This window comes from Aquarana catesbeiana, linkage group LG01 (genome assembly GCF_042186555.1).
Source record: "Aquarana catesbeiana isolate 2022-GZ linkage group LG01, ASM4218655v1, whole genome shotgun sequence".
NCBI lineage: Eukaryota > Metazoa > Chordata > Amphibia > Anura > Ranidae > Aquarana > Aquarana catesbeiana.
In genome coordinates this window covers 720,947,157-720,964,554 of record NC_133324.1, presented here as the reverse complement: position 1 = coordinate 720,964,554, position 17,398 = coordinate 720,947,157, and the positions used below count along the sequence as shown (strand labels likewise).

Below are 17,398 nucleotides of genomic sequence, written 5' to 3'. Positions count from 1 at the left end.
TCAGTGGATCAAGTGACATCCGTGCTCCCCCTCAGTTCCCCACTCACCAGAACTCTGCACCCCTGCAGGGTTAAAGTGCATATAGTGAATGTCTGGCAGCTCCCAATCACGATCACCTCCTCCTTGGCTCAGTAAACACTGGGGGTGTCTGGGCGCTTTAGCCCCTCCGAGGATTTTCCACTTCGAATGGAAGAGTTTACAATAATCACCTCTGCGGCTCACTGCAGGATATCCTCATGGACAAAAGAGATGGGTACTCAGTGTAAATCTGAATGGTTTGTTTATTTAAAAGTATTTAAATGTATTTAAGAACAAAAACAAAACTTGACACAGTCAAGTATAGCAGATGGCATATCCTGCTTGCAAACCATAAGCTCCGTACCAGCGTGCGTTCCACGGGCCGAAACTTTGAATCCGGAAGTGATGTGAGTGCGAATCAAGCTCCGCCTTACTCGTTTCGTCATAAGACATCGTTTGAGGCGGTGCCATCTTGGTGCACCTCACATCTAGTTAGATCGAGCGGTCGGTAGGGCCCACCCCTCCAGAGGCGGGTTTAAAATTTGCGAAGAGTAACCTAATTGGAGAATCGCTCTTCAGGTGACGGAAGTGAATATTACCCTATTGTTGCACATTCACCCAGAAAGAGTGACTCACTCTGGAGGATTACTGTTTAGGTGATGGGCAGCACCACTGACCCTACATCCGTAATATCCTTTTCTAACCAAAAAAAGTATAAGGATAAAGAGAAAGAAATGCAGGAGATTATCAAAAAATATGACATCGAAAAAACAGAAGTTTAAGAGAGATGGTTTAGACTATAAGAATAATAAGGTCTTTAAGTGGCAAGCAGAAATCGAAGAACTAACAGAGGAACCAGATAACACGTCAATGGAGGTGAGCTCAAGTGACGGAATGGGAGAAATGGACCTACAAGAGGGGGTCACACATCCCAAATAAGATTTAACCCTGAGTTTGGGCAGGGACATAGAGGAACATCTAGATCAATGAATCAAGGACCAGGAAGATCTGATATGAGAGGGAATAATTACTATGAACCCCCATACCCTAGAACACCAACCACCCCAAGATACAATATCCCCACAAATAATAGGTTCTCTCCTTTAGGGGGGGGGGTCAATACACCCCCTACCGGAATTTCCAACAGAGGAGAGTTTTTAGGGAAGAAAGGGATTTTCCCAAGGGAGGACAGCGAGAGAGACCGCCAGGAAGGTGGAATGCTCGCGTCCCCTACAGGACACCCAGTTGAAGGGGACAATATGGAAACAGAGGAGGTACCCAGAGGTGGGAAGAACCTCCAAGGGAGGAGAGGGACCAAGGGTCACAGCAGATATCCCCCACACCAAAGACAAGAGACGGACATGAGGAATGGTCGGACCAGTATTCAAGAAAGAGAGATAGGATACACACAAAGAAACATGGAAAAAGGAAACAAGCAAGAGGAAAGAGAGGAGGGAAAAACAAAAAGGCAATGAGTATTAAGAGAAGGAATATATAATTTAAGCAATGCCCACTTCTCTGAGGAAGAAATGGGTGTTTTAGATTTGGGCCTGAAGTTTGCACCAGCTAAAACACTGGATAAATTTGAAGCCTATATTGATCTTCAGAAGTTCGTGAGAAAATTGAACCTGAAGAAACACTTTGCACTACATGAAGACACCAGAATACCGAAGACTCAGGGTTTGTTCAAACAAAACTTAGGAACAACTCCACCTTTAACCCTAAAACACCTGGGAGTCAATGCCTTGGAGCCTTCAAGAAGATGGTAGAAGATGACCTGAAAGAATTAGATAGTAGGAGATCCAAAAGTATGAATATATTGAAAACTATAAAGGAAATAGGGAAAAAGAAGGCAGTAGTGATACGCCTGGCCGACAAAGGTGGTGGCTTAGTCATACTGAAAAAAAACAATTATGAAAAAGAAATGGAGAATCTACTTAAAGTAGAGAACACCTATAAGAAACTAAAAGGGAACCCTAAACTACGATATGAAAAGAAGTTGAAAGCATTCGTAAAAAGGGAAAGACAAAGGAATATTAAGCAAGAGAGAAGCTGGATATCTCCTATCGGAATCTACGAAGAACCTTGTGATATACTATGTGCCAAAGGTCCATAAGAGAATAGATAAGCTGCCAGGAAGACCAATTATTAGCGGGATCAACTCACTTTTTTCTCGCCTAGGAGAGTACCTTGACCAATTTCTGAAACCATTGGTACAAAAAGGGAAATCATACCTCAGAGATACTACACAACTGATAATGGAACTCCAAAACATCACAGGAGCTGAGAACTTGCCACTAATGATGTCAACTCCTTATATACCAGTATTGTACAGAAAGATGGACTGGAAGGAGTAGAGAATACACTACATGAGAACACCGAGCTGAAACAAGAGCAAATCGGATACATTCTTGAGGGCCTCCAATTACCATGGAAAGTAATTATTTCTGGTACGGGAAGAATTATTATGTCCAAACAAAAGGTGTGACCATGGGGGCACATTATGCCCCCAGTGTGGCCAACCTTTTCATGAATATGTGGGAGGAGAAATACATTTATGGCAAGAAAATACCCCAAATGAAGCTGTACCGAAGATACATAGACAATCTAATTATCTTATGGGAAGGAACAGCAGAATCCTTTGAGGAGTTCCTTAGGGGAATCAATCACAATAAGTATGAGATCTCTTTTTTTAATGGGAAGTGGGACCATCAACAAATTGACTATCTAGACTTACAAATATTCAAGGAAGGAAATGATCTATATACAAAAACATTATTTAAAGCTACAGACCGTAACGGCTATATACCAACTTCAAGTTGCCACCACCCAAAGCCCCCAAGGGTCAAATGATGAGAATGCGAAGAAACTGCCACAAACTTGAAGACCATGAAGTACAAGCTGATGACCAAAAGATTCCAAGAAAAAGGTTACCAGGAGAAGAATCTAGTAAAATTGAAAACTTAAGTAAAGAAAATGGATAGAAATGCCCTACTGGTCAAGAAAGATAAGAAAGTAGGAAGCTACATAGATGTGGCTTATATCACTGGGTTCAATACCCAATATCAATCAATAGAACATATAATTAAAAAGTACTGGCTCATCCTGAAAGAAGATAGAATCCTTTCCAGGATCCTACAGTAGAAACCCAGATTTGTGTATAGAAGAGCTCCCACACTTAGAAACTGTCTAGTTCACAATGTAATTGACCCCCAAAACCTGTCAAATTATTCTCGGGAATGAAAGGATTCTATAGGTGTCAAAAATGTCTCCCCTGTAGAGTAAGCAAAAAACAGCTGCGGAAAAAAGAGTCATTCAAATCTAGGGTTAACAATAGGGAATACCAAATAAAAGAGTTGATCACATGTAACAGCACCCATGTCACCTATGTTATTGAGTGCCCTTGTCACCTCCAATATGTGTGCAGGACTACTTGCCCTCTATTTGTGAGAATCAGGGAACACATCAACAACATAAGGAAAGGGTTCCCGAAACATAGCCTTTCCAGGCATTTTAAGGACGTACATCACAGGGATCCCACAGGATTGATATTTTATGGGATAGACCAAATCAATGATCATTGGAGAGGTAGTAACAAAAATGTCCTTGTCTCACAGAAATGAGACAAGGTGGATATATAGATTGGGGTCTCTGTCCCCTGGAGGCCTCAATCTCGACATTGACCTCAATTGCTTTATATCCAACTTCTAAGCATAATTAATTACTGCTTTATATCCAATTTCTAAGTAAAAATACTTTCCCAAGATAACAGCCCATAGTAACATAGTATATCCCAGATAAAACAGATAGCTAAGCTGGAGCCTCTTGTTTATATCTTCATATCTAATTTTGATTCTTTTTGTAAAAAAGGAGTAAACGTTTATGATGATATAATGGCTATAAAAGAGGGGTAGGAACCATGCATGGTCATCTACTGCCATATATGTAAAATATACTGATGATTTTATCTAGTTGCAAAGTATATATATGTAAAGTTAGGAATGGTATATAAAATTAACATAAAGAAACATCAGCCATTGATATACCCTTCCCTTGGAACACATTAACTGTACAGAGTAATAGACTAGGGTTTATTACTGTTTTTGGTACCACTGGAGTACCCTTTCCATAGTCTTACTAGTATTGTTTTATATATATATATTTATGTTTACTGGATAATATCTGAATTGCAACAGAGAGTGGAATTACAGGGGGCTGTTCCAAATTTGACCACTGGGGGCGTTTGGGCTGGAAATGTCCAGGGAGGTATAGAGATTAGCCCAGTTATACAACACGTATGAGTAACATACTCCCCTTTTTTCTACAAAGAGAGGATCCTAGGATTAGGAGATTAATAAGGGAGTATAGAGGAAACCTGTGGTAATAAAAAAAATAAAAGATTTTAAACTCGCCTCTGGAGGGGTGGACCCTGCAGACCGCTCGCTATAATTAGACGTGAGGTGCACCAACCTGGCACCGCCTCAGACGACGTCCTATAACGAAACGCGTAAGGTGGAGTTTGATACGCACACACGTCACTTCCGGTTGAGAAATTCTGGCCCGTGGTACGCACGCCGGTCCGGAGCTCATGGTTTGCAACCAGGATATGCCAGCTGCTATACATGACTGTGTCAAGTTTTGTTTTTGTTCTTAAAAACTTTTAATTAGTTTTAAATAAACAAACTATTCGGATTTACACTATGGGGGTTATTTACAAAAGGCAAATCCACTTTGCACTGCAAGTGTACTTGAAAGTGCACTCAAAGTGCACTGGGAAGTGCAGTCGCTCTAAATCTAAGGGGTAGATCTGAAAAGAGTGGAAGCTCTGCTGATTTTATCATCCAATCATGTGCAAGCTAAAATGCTGTTTTTTATCTTCCTTGCATGTCCCCCTTGGCTCTACAGTGACTTTACTTCCAAGTGCACTTTCAGTGGACTTTCAAGTGCACTTGAAGTGCAAAGTGGATTTTCCTTTAGTAAATAACCCCCTATGAGTGCCCGTCTCTTTCGCCCATGAGCATATTTTGCAGTGAACCGCAGAGGTGATTATTGTAAACTCTCCCATTCGAGGTGGAAAATCCCCGGAGGGGCTGAGGCACCCAGACACCCCAGTTTTTACTGAGCCAAGGGGAAGGTGATCGTTCCGGGAGCTGCCAGACATTTACTATATGCACTTAACCCCTGCAGGGGTGCAGGGTTCTGGTGAGTGGGGAACTGAGGGGGAGCACGATTGATCCACTGCATGCCTGTGGCCAAATCTAGGCACAAGTCATTTTGGCAAAGCACAAAAGTCACTTGAAATCTTGTCATTCATCTGCAACATTTATGAACAAACTTTATTTTAATTTCAAATATTCTGCATTTTTTACTTCTTCACTGGACTTTCATCATCCGTTTACTATATATCTTTTTTATCAGTTTATTTTTATGATTGTCTTACTTTCATATATATATATTTTTCCACACATACAGTATCTCACAAAAGTGAGTACACCCCTCACATTTTTGTAAATATTTTATTATTTCTTTTCATGTGACAATACTGAAAAAATGACACTTTGACTCAGTCTCTCCCCTCACGCCAGGTTACTAGGTGTAATCCTAGACTCTGACTTGTCATTTCAGCCTCAAATCCAATCGTTGTCAAAAGTTTGTAGAATTCACCTCTGTAACATCTCTAAAATTCGCCCCTTTTTAACAAATGAAGCCACCAAGCTCCTCATTCACTCCCTTGTTATCTCTCGCCTTGACTATTGCAACTCCCTTCTCATTGGCCTGCCTCTCCATAGGCTATCCCCTCTTCAGTCTATCATGAATGCTGCTACCAGACTTATACCCTTACCCTATCCCCTACCCTTGCTACCTTCAGGTGATCCCTGAAAACTCATCTCTTCAGGAAAGCTTATCACGTCTCCAACTAATCTCCTACCACTTCCAACAGCTCATTCCCCACAGTTACAACCTTTTGTACCACCTGCCCCACCCTATTAGATTGTAAGCTCTTCTGAGCAGGGCCCTCTTAATCCTATTGTATTTTTATTGTATTATAACTGTATTGTCTCCCTTTTATATTGCAAAGCGCTGCGTAAACTGTTGGCACTATATAAATCCTGTATAATAATAATAATAATAACTTTGCTACAATGTACAGTAGTGCGTGTACAGCTTGTATAACAGTGTAAATTAGTTGTCCCCTCAAAATAACTCAACACACAGCCATTAATGTCTAAACCACTGGCAACAAAAGTGAGTACACCCCTAAGTGAAAATATCCAAATTGGGCCCAAAGTGTCAATATTTTGTGTGGCCACCATTGTTTTTCAGCACTGCATTAACCCTCTTGGACATGGAGTTCACCAGAGCTTCACAGGTTGCCACTGGAGTCCTCTTGCACTCCTTCATGACGACATCACGAGCTGATGGATGTTAGAGACCTTGCGCTCCTCCACGTTCCGTTTAATTCCTCACAGATGCTCAATAGGGTTTAGGTCTGGGGACATGCTTGGCCAGTCCATCACCTTTACCCTCAGCTTCTTTAGCAAGGCAGTGGTCATCTTGAAGGTGTGTTTGGGGTCGTTATCATATTGGAATATTGCCCTGTGGCCCAGTTCTCGAAAGGAGGACATCATGCTCTGCTTTAGTAAGTCACAGTACATGTTGCCATTCATGGTTCCCTCAATGAACTGTAGCTCCCCAGTGACGGCGGCGCTCATGCATCCCCAGACCATGACACTCCCACCACCATGCTTGACTGTAGGCAAGACAGGCTTGTCTTTGTACTCCTCACCTGGTTGCCGCCACACAAGCTTGACACCATCTGAACCAAATAAGTTTATCTTAGTCTCAACAGACCACAGGACATGGTTCCAGTAATCCTTGTACTTAGTCTGCTTGTCTTCAGCAAACTGTTTGCAGGCTTTTTTGTGCATCATCTTTAGAAGAGGCTTCCTTCTGTATGATCTGAGCACTGATAAGCTGACCCTCCATCCCTTCAAACTCTGCAGCAATGTTGGCAACACTCATATGTCTATTTCCCAAAGACAACCTCTCAGTGAGGCCTGTTTTGAGTGAAACTTGTCCTATTAAACCGCTGTATGGTCTTGGCCACCGTGCTGCAGCTCAGTTTCAGGGTCTTGGCAATCTTCTTATAGCCTAAGCCATCTTTATGTAGAGCAACGATTCTTTTTTTTCAGATCGTCAAAGAGTTCTTTGCCATGAGGTGCCATGTTGAACTTCCAGTGACCAGTATGAGAGAGTGAGAGCGACAACACCAAATTTAACACACCTGCTCCCCATTCACACCTGAGACCTTGTAACACTAAAGAGTCACATGACACCAGGGAGGGAAATGGCTAATTGGGCCCAATGTGGACACTTAGGGGTGTGCTCACATTTGTTGCCAGCGGATTTTTACTTTATTGGCTGTGTGTTTATTTTGAGGGGACAGCAAATTTACAGTTATACAATCTGTACACTCACTACTTTACATTGTAGCAAAGTGTCTTTTCTTCAGTGTTGTCACATGAAAAGATATAATAAAAATTTACAAAATTTTAATAAAATAAAATATTTACAAAAATGTGAGGGGGGTTATGGGTGGGGAGACAGAGAGGATGAGTATTACCCGTAGCTCTTCAGAGACTGTGATGCTACACACAGTAAAACGAGATTCAGTGCCAGCGGCACTTGAAGCCTTAGCCTTTGGGAAACCAAATAAGAACTACCCGACCTATAATCTTCTCCAGAAAACCTGGAACAAAATTAGATACCTACAGGGAGTGACAGGATACACGGAATTCAGTCCGATATGGTCCAATGGGACATACCCTGAAATAGCGCAGTTACAGCATGGGGCCTTATGGAAAAGATTTGGAGTGATATACATTAGAGACATTTTTCAGAATGGTATTCTATTACCCTTTGAGACTCTGCAGGAAAGGCAGGGCTTGCCGTCTAATGTGCGATTCCATTATATGCAATTGAAACATGCTGTGAAGGCTCAGAGCAAAGCTTCAGAGTAGTCTCCTTCACCAACACCATTATTTAACCTAGTTATGAGAGCCACAAACACTAAAGGTTTCATCTCTCAATGTTATAATATGCTCTTGCAGAGCTTCTTGACTAAACATCCCTTGAGAATGATGGAAAAGTGGGAAAGAGATGTGGGGCAGATAGATGGAGACCAGTGGGAGGAGATTATACAAGCGGTGCCCATAAGCTCTTTGAATGTGTCACAAAGGCTAACACAATTGTACTTAATTCTGAGGGTGTACTATACTCCACATAAATTACACAGAATGGGTCTTAGATCTACTCCGACCAGATGAAAAGGGACCATGAGGATCTGATCCATCTACTGCGGAGGTGCCCGAAGCTTCACTCTTACTGGGGTGGAGTGGTGGATACCATAAACAGGGTATTTCAGATCTCAATGCCCACTGACCCAAAACACTGCTTATTAAATGTGCTGGAGGTCTTTGAATGGGAGGAGAGCATTAGAATAGCAGTTACCAGGACCCTATTATTAGCACGTAAGATGATAATGCTCCACTGGATATCAGAGGACCCTCCCACAGTTAAGGAATGGATTTCTGTAGTTGGGAACATGATCAGAATGGAGAGAGTGGTATATCAGCATAGGGGATGCACTCGAAAGTTTGAGAAACTCTGGGGCCCGTGGTTGGATGTGCCTGAAATAGTTCCGGTGGATCTGGTGATGGGGAGATTGCTGGGTCTAAATGCTCTTTAAATACACTTATATAGTTTATTGCTTTGTACGCAGGACCCCACTTAGGCAGGGAATTCTGCCAATTAGTGATGAGAATTTACAATATATGCAATGTAACTGTGTTTCGTCGAAGCCTGGTTATGTTTGTTTATGTCGAATTCAATAAACTTTTATTTGGATAAAAAAAAATGTGAGGGGTGTACTCACTTTTGTGAGATATTGTAAGTAACCCCTATTCACGTGGGTTATAAGGTTACCACATATGACTAGGAATGAAACATTTCTGATGAAATCAGATAGCATATGTTGATCAGTAGGAATGGGCCGAACTTTGGTTGATCGGATGTTCTGCAACACCGAACAATATGCTGTGTTCGGGGCAAATTCGAAAGCCGCTGGAACACTGTTAAAGTCTAAGGGACACTAACATGAAAAATCAAAGGCTTATATGCAAGTTATTGTCATAAAAAGTGTTTGGGGACATGTATCAATGCAAAAATTTTTTTTTAAAATGGCCGTTTTTTCGGGAGCAGTGATTTTTTTAATGCTTAAAGTGAAACAATAAAAATTAAATATTCCTTTAAATATCGTGCCTGGGGGGTGTCTATAGTATGCCTGTAAAGTGGTGCATTTTTCCCGTGCTTAGAACAGTACCACAGCAAAATTACATTTCAAAAGGAAAAATTGTCATTTAAAACTGATCGCGGCTTTAATGAATTGTCGGGTCTCTGCAATATAGATAAAACTCATTGAAAAAAAGAGCATGGGATTCCCCCCCCAGTCCATTACTAGGCCCTTTGGGTCTGGTATAAATATTAAGGGGAACCCCAAACCAAATTTTTTTTTAAAAATGGCATGAGGTCCCCCCCAAAATCCATACCAGACCCTTCAGGTCTGGTATGGATTTTAAGAGGAACCCTGCCCCAAAATTTAAAAAAAAATGGTCCCCCTCAAAAACCATACCAGACACTTATCCGAACACGCAACCTGTCAGGGGGATGAGAGAGCACCCCCCCCTCCTGAACCGTACCAGGCTACATGCTCTCAACATGGGGAGGGTGCTTTGGGGTAGCCAAAAATCCGCCACCGATCCTCCTCTATGGGAAGCCTTGGGAAAGTCCCCGTGGCGGTACAGGGGGCGGGGTCACCTGGGTACGTCACCGGGTGGCCCGCCCTCAGTTATATAAGAGCTGTCATCAGCGAAGGGGCATCACACGGCGGGAGCCTCCCATAGAGGAGGATCGTGGCAGATATTTTTTCTTTTTTGGTCCATCGCGGCGTGATGAAGAAGATGAATGGACATCGTGGGACAAATTTATTTTTTTATTTTTTAATAAAGGACATGTCCCCAAGCTGTGTCTTGTCGTTTTTAACATTTTGACACTTCTTTTTTTAAATGGTAGGGGTACATTTGTACCCAGTTACCATTTCACACAAGGGGGAGGCCAGGATCTGGGGGCCCCCTTGTTAAAGGGGGCTTCCAGATTCCGATAAGCCCCCCCGCCAACAGACCCCCACAACCATCGGGCAAGGGTTGTGGGGATGAGGCCCTTGTCCCCATCAACATGGGGACAAGGTGCTTTGGGGGGCTACCCCAAAGCACCCTCCCCATGTTGAGGGCATGTGGCCTGGTAAGGTTCAGGAGGGGGGTGCTCTCTTGTCCCCCCCCTTTTCCTGCGGCCTGCCAGGTTGCGTGCTCGGATAAGGGTCTGGTATGGATTTTGGGGGGACCCCTACACCATTTTTTTTAAAATTTTGGCGCAGTGTTCCCCTTAAAATCCATACCAGACCTGATGGGTCTGGTATGGATTTGGGGGGGGACCCCTATGCCATTTTTTTTGGCGCAGGGTTCCTCTTAATTTTCATATCAGACCCGAAGGGCCTGGTATGGATTTTAGGGGGACCCCCCCCACGCAATTTTTTTTTAAACTTTGGTTCGGGGTTCCCCTTAATATTCAAAGGGCCTGGTAATGGACTGGGGGGTGCTCTGAACCATGGACTTACAGTATGTATGTACTGTAAGTCCATGGTTCAAATGATATATTGTGGGATTCATACTTTACATTTACCCACTTATCTTTCAAATATTTCAATATTGCTATCTCCCCCATTTTCTAGGTTGTCACTACGGTTATGCTCCTGATGAGTGGCTATAAGGTCCTGAAACGGCGTAGAGCTTACAACTACCGTTATGTGTACACATTACCAATCATATATGTATGAACGTTCCTATTTTATTATATTCAATTGTTCATTATTGAGGTCCTTGCTGGAATGCGTTTTTCGATGATTACAGATTATCATTATAGAGCTATGTGCCAACATATGTAGAGCCTTTGTGCCTAAATATGTAAATATATGAAATTTTGTATCATGTTATGTGCTATTTTTATTAATAAACCGCATTCTTATTTAACTTATACTACTGCTCCCATGTGCTTTATTCAAAGTCCCGCCCTTGTTCTCCCTTTATTTTATTATTGAACCGGGATGGAGGAGGGGTATTGAACGGCCCCACTGTCCTCATGCAAAGTCCCATAGTATATCTTCCTATTTCCTCAAATTAAAAAAAATCAAATCACGGAGAACACCAGTATAACACTCACCTGTGATAGACTTCTCACTTTCCAATTGGGAAGAGTGACCTAATTGGAGGAAAGCTCTTCAGGTGACGGAAGTGAATATTACCCTGTTGTTGCACGTTCACCCGGGAAGAGTGACTGTGGAGGATCACTCTTCGGGTGATGGGCAGCGCCACCAACCCTACATCCGTAATATCCTTTTCTATAAGGGTGCTCCAGTTGAGGCCTCCTTAAGGGAGGCAGCAGCCCTAGCCCATACCTAAGCACAGTATATAACAAGTTATACATTGATACTTTTTCAACACTTCAAAATAAAACAAAAATACATCATAAACACTATAGGAGTGTTAATGAACATTGCTTCATTCTTCATAATCAGTCCTAACAGCGATGGGTGACACTGTCAGAATACAAAGACCCAGCTGGGAGTATTCCTCTATGCAGCTAAGGCCAGCTTAACACACAGAAATATACGCACATAAAAAAAAAATATGTATATAGAATTATTTAATATACCACATATGATAGCAGTTCTAGGAAATTGATTAGTATTAAGAATTCTCTGTAATACAAACAAGTTACATTGTATACAAATATGCACATTCAGGGCAGTCACATCTTCTATTGGACTTTAATTTGCGGTTGGAGGGTGGCAAGGGAGCTGTGAATTCCAGGAGCTGTGATATCATCCATAGGTTCCCATGGCCCAGCCATTGTTGGGGCTCCCCCCTCTCCCCTGCAGCAGCCACTCACTGACATAGGGGAGCCGGATGTGCAGTATCAGATGACCGCACGGAAGCAGATTAAAAATAGGTAAGTGAACAGATATTTTTTACACTGAGTATGCAGGATTGGTAAGAGAAGGAGAGAGGAAACATTTTTAAAAATAGTGTTAGGCTTTTCTTCCACTCTAATGCCTTGTACACACGGTCGGACTTTCTGACGGAATATGTGCGATCGGAGCTTGTTGTCGGAAATTCCGACCGTGTGTGGGCTCCATTGGACTTATCCATCAGAATTTCCTACACACAAAGTTTGAGAGCAGGCTATAAAATTTTCCAAACAAAATCCGTTCGTGTAAATTCCTACCATGTGTGGACAATTCCGACGCACAAAGTGCCACGCATGCTCAGAATAAATTCCGAGATGGAACTGCTCGGTCTGGTAAAATTAGCGTTCGTAATGGATAGAGCACTTTCGTCACGCTGCAATGTTTTAAATTGTCTAATGCAGCGCACTCTCTTCTTCTTTATAATGCTAGAAGAATGAAGTTGTTTTGCTGCTCATATTCACACAGACTTCTCACAAACTTCTTTCTTTATTATTTATCGTGATTTCAACAATATATTTTTATTTGTCACATCTACCGAAATTTTTTTTATTTTTTATATTTATTTATTTTGCATTATTTGCTGTTTTTTTTTTTTTAATCCAGATCTCCGGTTTATCTTTTTGTTTTTTGCTTTTTTAGTGATCTCCAGAATTGTTTTGGGTGTGTTTTGTGTGTCAAGTTACCACAACACCATTATTATCTTGTCTTTTTTAATCTCAAGGAGGTTGGTTGTTGTTGGTGTCCCTCGTTAATTTCACATTGTATTTTTGAAATGTACCTGCCTACTACTGCCTACAAACAAACTCTCCTTTTTGAAAGAAAACACACATAGGCAAGTATTAGTTAAAAAAAAAACCCTTTATTAAGGGGTCCTAACCATATAAAGAGGGAAGCAACGCTGGAGAAACAGCAGAAATTGGTGAAGCCTTTGGCCCCCAGGGCACACATCAACTATTTTCATGCAAAATTGGTGGCCTGAGGAGTCCTTATCTAAGGGAGTACAATCTGGTCCAGAAGTCCAAGAGATCAGGAACAGCAGCAGATGACATACATGTCCCCAGGCTGCGGTCATACAAGAGCCTGCATCTTTTGTCAGACCAGAGTGAACCCAGGCCATCACTTTCTTGTCTTCCTTTCACTCTTCCTTCCAGGCTGTGGCTGTGGTGTTGGAGGTGTGGCAGGAGGAGGAGGATGATGCAACTCACACAGGTGGGTATTGGGTGTGATTTGGGCCCTCAACCCCTTATTTAATGTTTTATAAATGATTTCCTCACACATGAGGCATTGGCCCTCCTCCATGTCCTGCAGTTTGGTGGCAGCCATGGAAGCAAAGGCCTCTTCACGGGTGGGGGTGGCTCTGGGGGACGCAGAAGCTTCCTGAATCAGCCTGAGCTCTGACTCCTCCACGTTACTCCCCTTCTTGGGTCTTTTGTTTGGAAGGCGGAGGGGAGGAACCTGTAATTGTGTGAGGCTCCTACTGGGCCCTGCCACCTCCTGGCTGCCACTTACCCCCGCCTCCTCCTGGCTGCCACTAACCTCTGCCTCCTCCTGGCTGCTACATTCCACAGCCTCCTCCTGGCTGAGGTCTTCCTGTGTATGAAAAAGGGACATAGCTTTAGTTTTTTCTCCATCAATCACACACAATTTTCATCTCATGACTGTTGCAAATTGAATGTTAATAAATAGAAAAGACTATCATTCTGAGCCCAGCATTTTTCATTCTTGTCGCAATTATTTTTGGCCACTACTGTCTATTGATATGTAAACGCCGTTATTAAATCAGCAATTAGTGATCAATAATAACATCTAGGAAACATCATTTATGTTTTGTCAAGAAATCTGTAGAAGAATGCTATACCTGACTCCAGCTGGGCTCCTCCACTTCTTCCTGGTTGGAAGTCCCAGGTTGGACATCGGAAGCCTCAGCTGGGGTGGAAGATAGGGTGGAAGGTAGGGTTGAGAGGGATTCCCTGACTTCAGTCTGGTCTGACAGAAATCGCAGTCTCTCATAGTACCACAGCCTGGGGACATAAACGTCATCTGCTGCAGCTCCTGATCTCTGGGAATCCTGGACCTTCTTGCGCTCCCTAAGATATGTGCTCCTCAGGCCACCAATTTTGGCTTTTAAAAAGGGGATGGTTGCCGTGGGGACCACCGTCTTCACCAACTCCAGCAATTTCTCCAGTGCTGCCTGCCTCTTTTGTTTATGATTATAAAATGGGTGTTTGACCTGCCACAGACAGGGCAGCTCCCTGTATTTGTCTATGAACAGGGGGAGGAAGCTGTGATCATTGAAGCCATCCATTTTCTCTGCAAGACACAACACAAGACAACACAAGACAAACCCTAATGTCAGGCTAAACTTTCCTAATCTTGTCTCAACATAGGCCTCAATCTATAAGCAGTATAGGCCCAAGTTAAAATGGTACCTTCGTTATCCGATGGTTATCCGCTTCCGATACTCCTTCCTCCGCTCACAGATCGTACGCACAACACACGCGTGTTACGCTTTATATACACTGCACATGCATGAAACTCCGCCCGCCCCTGACGTTCTTTCTAGTCTATTCCCCTCCCCTTCTCTTTCGGCGCAGTGGGGGAGAGCACATGGCGGAGAGACAACAGGTGCGTAATAATTCCAGCATTGAGGAGCTAGGAGGAAAGCCCGGAGCCAGAAACGTCAGGATCTCACTGGCGATTTAAGGCCTCAAATATGGCCTTTGTTGAGATGGTGGAGATGGTGGAAATATTGAAAAGGGACAACTATGACAGGAAGTATGGTCCTTAACCCAACCCAAATGTGAGAAAGGCCAAGACCATGGCCTTGTTGTGAAAAGTCAGGAATTTGGGGGTACGACGATCCAAGGATCAACTGAGGAAACAGTGGTCGGACCTCAAATTATAGGAGCATGATAAGTATAGAAGGATCAGGAGAGTGCTGCAAAAAAGTAACTAGTTGTCCTGTGTTCCTATTCTTTATTTTTATTATGTTCGTGCTGCTCCATGTGCTTTTCTTTACTGTTGTACAGTTTAAAATGGCAACTTTCATGTTCATGGGCACATTAATCGCTCGTAGTAAACATTGTTCGTTCGGCCACTAAAATACAATGTTTTGGCCAGATGCAGTTCAAAACCGTTTTTCTGGCCTACTTCGATTAAAAAAAGTTTGTTGTCTAGATGGGTTTGTAACTAGAATGAAATGCAAACTAGATTCTGTGTGAGGACAGGACACTCAGCAGCTGTTTACACATCTGGATGCTGGAGCACTAGTGTGGGACACAAGAACACCCTTTATATTAGGGGGCTCACACAGGTGCTCCAGTGTATACTATAGGGGTGTCTCCATCTGTGAAGCTTGCACAAAACAGGTAAGTATTCAATCTTTACAAAGGACAAAAACATTTCTTCTGCTTGTAACTCTGCCAAAACAGACAATTGTACGACACTTCCAAGCAATGTTTTATATTCCTATTTCTGCCATCAAATATCTGTGTGCTAAGTATACCTATTTTTGTTCACATAAGGGAGAAAAGACTCGGAGGACACCACTCATCAGAGGACACCAGGGACCCCCCCACCTCAGGAAGAAGGGGAAATCCCCCAAACCCAACCAGAGGAGGAGGAGGGAGACGTTGTAGAAATTGTCACCACAGCAAACAGGTGAGTGTCTGCGACCGCAGCCTCAAGTAATAGATGGATGCCTGCATATTTATAATACATGGTGTGTTTTTTTGTTTTTTCTGTAGGTGATCAGGATGTTGTGGAAGAGGAATGTCATTTTACCAGTGAAAGTGCCCAGATCCTCATCGGGGAGATAATGGGGTGTAATAGAGATTTAGAAAACTTAAAGGAAAACATCAATGATGTTCAAAACAAAATGAAGAACATCATTGATGTTTTAGGGAGAATCTAAAACACCCAGAAATCCCTTCTTCAGCTTTTTTTTTTTTTTTTACTAATTTTTTACGTATTTTAAAAGTCAAATTTTGAAGATTCACACAGTGTGTCAACATGTGCTATGTGCCATTACGGCAGATCAATGTACGCGTTTTGTGGGTGCAACACCTTCCTCGATAATAAAGTAGCTGAGAGGAAGGGGTTGCACCCACAAAACACGTCCATTGATCCCCCATGATGGCAGCTAGCACATGTTGACATTAGGCAATTTGTGTGCATCTTCAAAATTTGGCTTTTACAGGGGTGACATCACCCCATCTGCTGAACGCAATATCAAACACAGTTTGTACATACTCATGTCTGATATTGCCTTCACTTTATAAAAGTTTAACTTTGTAAGTTCCAGAGTTGTGTATTGTTTTATGGGTGTAAACATGCCTGTTTTACCTATAAAAGGGCATTTATCATTAATGTGACCTAAAAAAATGTTATACAACAAACATGTTGGTTTGTTCAAAAACCATTTTATAAACGCACATGTGATTGTGCTTTGATTAAAAAGTATGATAATCAACAATGTGTGGCTTCTTCTTTCAATGCTCAAAAGCATTTTTTGGAGTAAAGTTGGTGTTTTCAGTGACAATGGGGGTTATTTACTAAAGGCAAATCCACTTTGCACTACAAGTGCAGTTTCAGTGCAGTCTCAAGTGCACTTGTGGTGCAAAGTGTATTTTCCTTTAGTAAATAACACCCACAGTGCTTTCTAATTTTACACAATCACGCCATTTTCATGACTCCCTAAATTTCCGTCATGTTGCTGAAAATTATTAATATTTTTGTCAGTAATGCATTACATACATTAACAACAAAAACAAGGTCTGTGTGTAGCAGACCCACATCATAATAATAATAGTTAGCCGAAGAAGAGATTGTCACCTCATGTGTCAAAGAAATTTCATTTGCACTGTTGAATAAAAAGGCCAAAAAAAATAACATTAATAAAAGATAACCGAGGAGACAGCTAAAAGAAAGCCAAGCAGTGAATCAAAGCAAATATTTGTTCAGTTTCAAATATATTTAGTTAAAAAATGTCTCAGACATTGTCTGGCATTTCGATGGCCCCCCTTCCTGCAAAGTATTCCAGGTCTCTTAAACGGACCTCGTGGGCGCTCTGGGGGGGCAAGCCAGGACGGCCATTTTCAAGCGCCGTCAGGGTTGGTTCATTCTGAATTCCGGGCTCAGGCCCAACTGAGGCAGCATAGTTCAAAGAATTTCTCCTTAAAAAGTTATGGAGAACACAGCAAGACAGGATGATGTGATTGAGTTTATATTCTGCCATGT

The 17,398-nt window shown here is 42.3% G+C and overlaps 1 protein-coding gene across 1 annotated transcript in view; it reads left to right on the top strand.

Annotated features, from left to right (window-relative positions):
- Positions 1–16,189, top strand: part of TBC1D9 (TBC1 domain family member 9) — a 119,514-nt gene extending 103,325 nt beyond the window's left edge. The window contains exons 21-22 of the mRNA XM_073604161.1: positions 15,685–15,820; positions 15,907–16,189. Of these exons, the coding sequence (XP_073460262.1) occupies positions 15,685–15,798 (114 nt within the window). The 3' untranslated portion in view covers positions 15,799–15,820; positions 15,907–16,189. The remainder of the gene's footprint in view (positions 1–15,684; positions 15,821–15,906) is intronic.
- The last annotated feature ends 1,209 nt before the right edge of the window (positions 16,190–17,398 follow it).